This window comes from Arachis hypogaea, chromosome 18 (genome assembly GCF_003086295.3).
Source record: "Arachis hypogaea cultivar Tifrunner chromosome 18, arahy.Tifrunner.gnm2.J5K5, whole genome shotgun sequence".
NCBI lineage: Eukaryota > Viridiplantae > Streptophyta > Magnoliopsida > Fabales > Fabaceae > Arachis > Arachis hypogaea.
In genome coordinates, this window is record NC_092053.1 from 1591587 (window position 1) to 1600987 (window position 9401).

General features: G+C 35.9%; 1 protein-coding gene across 1 annotated transcript; it reads right to left on the reverse strand.

The window, feature by feature from the left end:
• Positions 1 to 3541: 3541 nt before the first annotated feature.
• On the reverse strand, positions 3542 to 9166 carry LOC112771107 (aspartic proteinase 36). Its single transcript, XM_025815726.3, has 10 exons — positions 8579 to 9166; positions 6839 to 6968; positions 6501 to 6748; positions 6002 to 6229; positions 5694 to 5856; positions 5499 to 5572; positions 4778 to 4868; positions 4507 to 4582; positions 4175 to 4246; positions 3542 to 3862 (listed from the first exon to the last, which is right to left on the reverse strand). The coding sequence occupies exons 1-10, from the start codon at positions 8791 to 8793 to the stop codon at positions 3711 to 3713; spliced, it is 1449 nt and encodes a 482-aa protein (XP_025671511.1). The 5' UTR covers positions 8794 to 9166; the 3' UTR covers positions 3542 to 3710.
• Between the last annotated feature and the right edge of the window lie 235 nt (positions 9167 to 9401).

Consider the following 9401-nt stretch of genomic DNA (forward strand, 5'->3'; position numbering starts at 1 on the left):
AAAATGAAGTTTGAGACAGTTAAGGGTTAAAATTGAGCCTATCAAAGAAGGATATGCTGGTGTTTTTTTTTTTCTTTTTGTTGTCATGCATCAGATAAAGTATGATATAGACAATGCATAAAAAAAGAAAATGGGAAAGTGACAGTAATAAGAATGAGAAGGAAAGGGAAAAAAATTACATGTGCTCTTATAAAAGTTGTGGTAATTAAATAGGAATTTAATAGTATTAGTGGGTATATTAATTACTTAATTTGAAAAACAAGTGTTTTTGTTAATTTGTGTATGAAAAAAAGGTCATTTTATTTTTAATTCAGTAATATTAGAATAGGACATTAAATGTTTGGTTAAAAATGTTTTGTCAAAGTAAACAAAAAACTTGTTTGGATGAATTTTTATAAAATAATTTTTTTTTCAAATGATATTTTTTAAAAAGTTTTACTAACATGTACCCTATTAAACATACTATAAAAGAAAATATTATGGAAAGATCATTATTAAAAATGGTTAGAAAATTCGATACATTTGACTAAATTATTTAATATAATTTGTGTTTATATTTTAATTATTATCTTTGTCATGAAAATAATATTTTAAAGTGTATAGTCACCATTTAATATTATGCATGTTTTTGTTCTATATTAGTTTATGATGACTCACCGGCAAATGGGGAGAGAATGTTGTGTTTGTTGTTGTAGATGTGATGAGGAGCATGAAGATGTTTGTAAAGTGGTTTAATGTCATGAAGCCAAACCTCAAAAATACGATGACATCGCATCCAACTCAAAACCTTAAAGTGACAAATTAATGGGTCTCTCATCTTATAAACTCCTCACTCTTCCTTGCTTTTTTTGATGTGGGACTAACTTCAACACTCCTCACACTTGCAACACTAACAATATTTAACCTTAATTTATCATTGAAAAATGGTACCAGTGGCAGTCAGGTAGTTTTAGAGAGAATGAGATGATAGGGAGATTCAAAGTTTTGGTAGATTGAGAGAGTGAATTTCTTGAGGTGAATGATACAGGAGCCACGCTTATATATTGTGCAGTGGTTTAAGTTACAAGCTAATCATCTAACTCACTCTACTTAACTACAGTTAAAGATTGTGCCTAGCTGCCATAACTAACAATCAACTCTAACTAACTTTGTCCACATCAGCGCCTCTATCACTCGCTATCCTTTTTTTTTTTTGAATGAAAAAGCTCTACACCACCGGTGGAGCAAACAGTAAATATAAGTACAACTAGAAAACATCACTAACAACCCAACGAATTAAAACAACCCCTAGTCATCTTCGACATTGCCATCAACAACCAAGAGTAGTACCACCAATCCACTCGTCAGATAGCACAAAGGACCTGTTAATGATTTCCACTACACCTGAGCCTTGATTATGGAACACCCTATCATTCCTCTCAAGCCAAATTGCCCAAATTACCGCAAAGAAACCAATCAACCAGCGCTTCCTCTCATACTTTCTTTGTGAAGCATTCGTCCAGCTCTCAAAGTGTTGCTTCAGTGTACCCGGAACGGACCATTCTCTTCCCAGAGCGAACAGCCAAACACACCACACTTGCCAAGTAAGCTCACAACCAAGAAAGAGATGAAACGCAGATTCCACGGACTTACAGCACAGAGCACACATATTATCAAGCTGGTCTATGACACCTAATCTTCCCAATCTTTCCTTAGTATTCACCCTCTCAACCAATACAAACCAAGCAAATAATTCAACCCTTGGTGGGACGAAGCCCCTCCAAATAGCACGTGTGAAGCTATAGCTTGTTATTTCCTCCGGGAGTACTGCTTCCTGCATCACCTGCATGAAGGATTTAGTAGAAAACACACCACTCCTATCAAATTTCCAAACCACCCGATCCTCTCTCTCAGTTGTTAGCTTAACTGAACGTAAGATGACATGAAGTTGGTTCAAGAGTTCTAACTCCCATTGAAACAACTCCCGCCTCCACTGGAAGCTCCAAATCCACTCTAGCTCATCCCAAAACCCACAGTCCCGTATAACAGATCCTTTAACGTTTGAAACCGAGAAAAGCCTTGGAAACAAGTCTTTCAAGACACCACCAGTTAGCCAAGCATCCTCCCAGAATCGGACTGTTCTGCCATTTCCTACTTCCATTGACAATCCACCAATCATCTGTTCCCTGACTTGTGGCTCTCTGATTTGAAGCTAACAAATATCCTTCCACGGGCCCCCTCTCAGAGGAATAGGTTGACCCCGCAGCATCACAGAAGGATTCAAGTTATTACAAGAACACACTACTTTTTTCCATAAGGGGCAATCCTCTTTCGAAAACCGCCACCACCATTTAAACAGAAGAGCTGTATTCCGAACTACTGCATCACCTACTCCCAACCCACCCGCCTTTTTAGGGGCCATCACTACCTCCCATCTCACTAGTGGCAACCCAATCTGCCCATCCTCTTTACTCCACAAGAACCGTCTTTGTAATGAGATCAACTTTGCTGCTACTGCCTTTGCCATCTTATACAAACTAAGGTAGTATATAGGCAGGCTATTAAGGACATATTTAATGAGTACCAACTTACCCGCTTTATTTAGGCTCTTTGCTTGCCACAGACTCAGCTTTGCTTCCACCTTATCAATCACTGGTTTCCACGTCTTAACTAGCCTCGGATTAGCTCCCAAAGAGATCCCAAGGTACCGGACAGGGAGTAGTTGCTCCTTACACCCCAGTAAGAGACACATCTTACTCGTCCACTGCTGGTCACAATTAATCGGAATGAAACTGGACTTTTCAAAATTAATATTCAAACCAGACATCAGCTCAAAGCAACGCAGAAGGCGCGTGTAATTCCTTATGGTCTCTTCCTCTGGAGGACAGAATAGAATAGTATCGTCCACAAACTGTAAGTGCGACAACTCGATGTTATCTCGACCAACCAACAGCGGCGATATGCGCCCATTCCTCACCGCCTCCCCGATCATTCTATGAAGCACATTGACAACCAGGACAAACAGAAATGGAGATAAAGGATCTCCTTGTCGTAGACCCCTTTCCATTTTGAACGGCTTAGTGGGAGATCCATTTATAAGAACTGACATAGAAGCAGAACATACACACTCCTGAATCCACCCCCGCCACCGATATCCAAAGCCCATCTTCTGCAGCACGATATCCACGAAGCTCCATTTCACCCTATCATAAGCCTTTTGAAAATCCAGTTTAATTATCGCTGATCTCCGTTTTCTTGCCTTTAGCCAGTGCACTGTTTCACAAGCTATCAAAGCCCCATCGTGAATTTTCCTGCCCTGCACAAATGCACTCGCTATCCTTTAAATCATCAATTCATCATAATGCTGCAGGTTCTTTAGTAAACCACAAATTACAGTGTACATTTTTTATCCTTACAAAACCTAAAAATTTGTATTATTGACAAGAAACAGAGAAATGCAAATACATCGCACCAGAAACACAAGATACATGGCATTTCTGATGGCTTCAACATGCATTGAAAAGAACTTAAAAATGTTTCCTAGAGAAGAAGAAAGAAGTAGTTATACAAAAAAAAAGATGCCTTTTTTCAATGATATCTTTTTTGGGATACATTAATGATAAATATTTAAACTATACCATATCATTAACACTGCACATTTATCACAAAACGAATTATGGTACAACAAAAATCGAATGAATGACACATCCCTCGTATAACACAAGAACAACCTAGTTAGTTAAACAATTTAACACGGGAATTAGCAACACAAAGAATGTCAATATTCTTCGAATTAAGAAGGTAGAAGCTGAAGATAGATTGTGTGCACCCACTGTATATACTGTTCCAGTCTTCTCATCCTTCACTTTAATGCTAGAGGAGCCTAAACAAAAGCAAGAATGCTTAAGAAAATCATTCTAGCAAATATAAATGTCAACAAACTTGACCCTAAAACAGTAGTTCATATAGATATAGGATCAAAAACAATATTCAATCAAGGAGTATATGCATCCTCTGAACTACTAGTTTTTTTTTTTAATTAATATCATATTACTGGTTAATAACAAGGAAAGGATCCATGGTGATATGAACTTGACTGAGAGCCACAGCTTTGAATTACATATTCAGCATATATTTATATAAATGGAAATAGATTAACTCAGAGAACAAATTAGGAAGGGAACTTGGCACTCACAATTGTAGTCAACCCATCCAATGGCCATATTTTCAAGGTCGTATACGACTAGTTTGTTTGATAGCACCAAATCTGCAATTGGAGTAATTGAACATAAATAATTATAAAAGATAAAGAAACAAGACTAGTTTGTTTAATGAATTTTTTTATATTAACAAAATATAAAAGAAAAAGACGGCTTCAAAGCTAATCAGACATAACAATTAATCTTCCTAATGATCAGAAACAGACTCAAACAAATACTGGAAGAGCATTATAAAAAGAAAAGAAAACTGGATGCACTAATTGTGCCTTCAATAAACTTATAACAAGAGGTCACTGTATTAATTTACCTCCAAGAAGAGTCATGTCCCTTCCATTTTTACTTTGTGAGACACCTTTCTGCCATCCAATACACCAGATATCACCCTGGGGACAGACAACCAAGAAACACCAAAATTGAATAACTGTAATATATTTACCAAATAGAGAAGTGTATCATATAATAAGCGTGTATAATAGAAGACAGAGAACAACAAGAAGGAGAATCAATTTAGATAACAGGCTAAGCCTCTTAAATGAGAGGGTACTGAAACAATCAATAACAAAGCTCCTCCTACTCACCTTAAACAGGAACAGGTAGTCATGAGGATACACCGTCAGGGAAAGAGAATCCTCAAAATGAAACTTGATAACTGGGAATCCATCATCAATACTTCAAGATTACAAAATATCAACAAGTTACAAGCTGCATTTGCCTGATAATTAGAAGAGCATACTGATTTAAATAAACTCTTCAAAATTAAATCTGCATTTTAGTTACCACATATCAACTCAACCTTATTTAGTTACCTACTCAATAAGGAATAGGACAAAGTATAACAGAATTCAGATAAGACCTGATAGGCTGATATACTTTCACTTCTTCAAGAAGCTAATCAAAAGTACACAAATCACTCTACAATATAAAAATTCCTTTCCAGTTCAACTGCTTTAACTAATACAATTACAAGGCCTTTGTTATCTGTACTGAGTAAAGCTACAGCTATATCTTCCTTATTGTATCATAATCTGTTTTAGATTATTGATTAGCCATAATCTAATATTATCAAAATCCGAGATAGCTCAGATATATTTAGAGGGCAGCCTCATTTTATGATCTTACCATATGGACTAAAACAACCAAGAAAATAAATCTGACTGATTATGTGCTATGATAAGTCTATAAAGAAGAAATAGGCAATCAAACAAATACAGAATCACATCTTATATTAGTCAAAAACAATAATTCAGAAATGACAGAGAAATGCAAATATCAATAGAAGAAAGTTATAAAGTATCATACTCTCCAGTATACTCGAAACAAGTAAATTGTTGCTCAACGAGATATAATTTCAGTTCAGGCTGCGCAGCCAAGACCTGTCATACATCATATGCATGGCATAATTGAGAAATAAGATTATTCAACTCAGACAAGAAGCCTATCAAACTGGAAAGAAGGGGAAATATTGATTCTATTTATTCCTAAGGATAAACGTACCTTTGAAATTAGTTGGTCATAAACCATGCTTGGGAGATAAGCCAAGGTTGTTCCACTGTCTATTACAGTTCCCTTCCCACTTCCAGAATCAAATATATCTGTCGGAAGTTGTAGAATATCACTACCAACCTCAATATCCTTCAAATTGACATTGTAGTGTGCCCTGTCATGATCAACAGTGGTTAAGGGGAAGGAGTATTTGCCACTCTAACCAACCATGTGTTAGTATGTGAGTACTGAATTTGTCCTTGGATTTTTATAACCGCTATCATGGCATGACATAAAAAATGCTATGTTATTGGACATACATTCTTGGTACCAATGGAGTTGTTTTGACTTTTGGTTCCACCACTTCTCCTATGGCAAATATTCCACCACCCTTAGCATTGTCAAGGCAGTGTGAAAATATTTTTTTCACCTTTCCAGATGCAGCAAGCTGTGAAAGCACCGAAGAATTTGCTTGTCCAAAACCAATTATTCCATCAAGGGCTTCATCAGAAGATGATCCCAATGTCCCAGACTGTACATTGCCACACCTGTCAGCAAGAAAACACCAAGATATAAAATCAGGGGATCAGCGTTTATTTATTAACCCAGGAAGCTAAATAAATGGAAATTATTCACATGATGAAAAACAACTATCTCAAACGAGGATAAAAACTATCCTAACAACCAAGATAAGCCAAGAATATTAACATCTAATCTACTTCAACAACATTGTGAATAGACCTAATCAGACTGAAAATGGTAATCAAAAGTCAACAAGACAGAAATATCACAATACAAAGTATCAGAAGTTTCTCTTACCCAAAAAAGACACTGCTATTTTGCGGTGCGGTATTGAGATTACCACTAACATGGTTAAAAGTAAGGTAGTCCTGCACGTAGTATCCAGAAGTTGCACTTCCATCCCCATAAGTTATGCTGTATGGGCAGGGAATATCAGCCTTGCAACCAGGAATTGGACCATCGTATGTGGAAGAGCAAAATTCATGGTCACAAGGAACCAATTCTGAAGTTTTGGATTCCTTTGGATCATAGAGAGTCAAGTCTATCTGATGTAACAATATCGAGAAAAATTACTTCAGTAACTTCAGATTATAAAGGTACAGAAGAAACTCTAGACTCAAGATCAAGATACATACACCAATATCACTTTTCTTGGGACATCTTGCGCAGTCAACACAATTTACCCAGAGAATGTCACTTCCTGTATCAACCTGAACATAGTAGTCCTTTGGAGGAGAACCAAGCCCAAGTTTTGTAAAATACAGCCTAAAACAAATAAAATAACATCAGCATGATAGCATTCACATTTAGATGAACTCGAAAAATGTATATGCTTCAACCATATGCTACTATTTACATTATTTTTCAAGCATTAACTGTAAGAGTTAATATGAATCACGCTAGGTAACCAACTAGAATACCAGCCAACTGCAGACTGCAAAAGAGCCATAAATCAAGAGTAATTCTAATCCTACTTTCACTCTCATTTACCAGTAAAAAAACAACCACAAAATCCTAATCCTCCACCGTCAATCACGCATCACCTCTCATCACCCGCAGCCGCGCGTCCTCCACTGTCAATGTCTCAATGACACATCACCATCCGCCACCTGCAGCCATGCGTGACATTACAAACGTGGTAATGCAAACCTCTCTTCTCCTCTCCCTCCGTGTCTTCTCATTCTTTTTCTTATGTTTTAAATGTTTCTTCTTTTTAGGTTTTGTATGATTCTTTTTTAATAATTTTAGATATTTCTTTTCTACAGTATTCGGGTGTTTCTTTTTCTTATGTTTTGAAAAATATCATTCGAAACTTAACAGAAAACCATGTAAATCATAGAAAAGAGTTTTGAAAAATAACATCCAAAACTTTACAGAAAACCATAAAGTAATAGAAAAAGAACCTTCAAAACCTAACCAAAAAAACATCCAAATTCGTTAAAAAGAACACCCCAAAATCTAACAAAAAGAAATATCTAAAATCATTGTACAAAAACTTCTAAAAATGATCATGAGAAGAAGAATAAGGTTAAGAAAAAGAAGAAGAAGAAACGTGGAGGGAGAGGCAGCGCGGAGGGAGAGGTACGGAGGAAAAGAAGAGATGCGTAGGGAGAAGAGAAGAGAGGTGATAGGGGTCGGACCATGCACGTTTTTTGAACGTAAAACTAGTTTTTCAAATTTTTAAAACGAGTGTCTTTTGAAAAGTTGGTTGTTTGGCTGCATATAGAGTTGGTTGCCTAGACTGCAAAATATGATAAATGACTTTTTATTATTTTATATTTGCATCTTAAACTACACATTCTATCTTTTTAATTTTTCCCCTTAATCGAATACAAGTTCACAAATCACAATATACATATCATAATTATCATCCTCATTTCTAAACTAAGACAAAAACTAAATTAAATACGTTTTTCTTGTTTGCACCAGAGTATTCATCGGGCCGGAAATCTAATGACTAAATTAAATACGTTTAACATCTTGAAAGCACAAACACTCGGTATCTTTCTCTTTTAAAATTGATGGAGTAGCATTTTTCTTAAGCAGGATTCAGAAAGACGCTACATATCATTATTGAAAATAAAATAAAATCATAAATTACATTGAACTAAAAGTAAACACTACAAGTTGCATCTTGTACTATGGATGCATAAACTATGGAACCAACCTGTCTCATTTTTATAATAACACATCGAAGCACGAGCCACATCAACAGAAACTGAATAATTGTACAAGTAAGTTGTTATTGTACGTTCATTCGCAATTCACACTTACAATTCAATTACTATGCAAACAAATAACAGAAGAAAAATAAATATCATAATAATAACAATTAAATTAAATTAAGAAAAAAAAAAGGGAAAAGAAAGATGAACCCGGTCTTGGTAGGTTGACTATTGCCGCCGAGGTTGAGATCCACCGCAGAGAGAATCCTATCTCTTCTACGATCATCACGCGCCCTAACATCGCTTAATCCCAAACGCATTTTTGGACGCTCCACCTGGAACACGAAATTCCCATTCGCAACGACGAAGCATGTTTCAACAATCAGAATAATCGCCAAGAACAAAACGGAACCTCTCAGATCCATCAATTCAATTCAATTCACTTTCTAATAAACATAAGAAAATCAAATTAGAAAGAAAAGGAAACAGATCCAAGCACGAGCTCGAAACTCGAACTCGATTAAGCTACAGCTTCTGATTTTTGCAGTTTGAGATCAGAACTCATTGCCAACTCGGTTCTTTGGCAAATGGAAAATAGAGAAAGCCAAAAAAGAAAAAAAAGAAGAAAGTGGATTGAAGAAGAAAAGAAAAGAAACGAAACGAAAAGAAACAGGTAAACGGTAACGGAGGAGGGCAAAACGACGCCGTTTCGGATAATACTTAGAATTTAAGACGGCTTCATTTAGTATTTGCGTGAGCCTGCGTGAATGCCTCTATTTCTTTCTCTTGTTTTGCGTTAACTAGTCCCTTTCGTGTCACCCACATTTGTATCCCAAAATGCAGGTATTATTGGAGTGAATTAATACACTCATTAACGGTTATCAGGAATAACATGTGCCTTACAGGTTAATATTACTGATTAAAATAGTTTCTGTAAAAAAAAATACAAAATTTAAAACTTTAATATATTTATTATGTAGAATAAAGTATCATTTTTGTCCATAACGTTTGGAGTAAGTTTAAAGTTGTCCCT

Excerpts from the sequence above, each read along its gene's own strand:
- LOC112771107 (XM_025815726.3), bottom strand. The coding sequence starts at position 8,793 with ATGGATCTGAGAGGTTCCGTTTTGTTCTTGGCGATTATTCTGATTGTT. Across the intron at positions 6,969-8,578 it reads AGTCAACCTACCAAGACCGG|GCTGTATTTTACAAAACTTG; the intron begins GTTCATCTTTCT and ends TATTTGTTTTAG. Across the intron at positions 3,863-4,174 it reads TGGATGGGTTGACTACAATT|GCTCCTCTAGCATTAAAGTG; the intron begins GTGAGTGCCAAG and ends GCTTTTGTTTAG.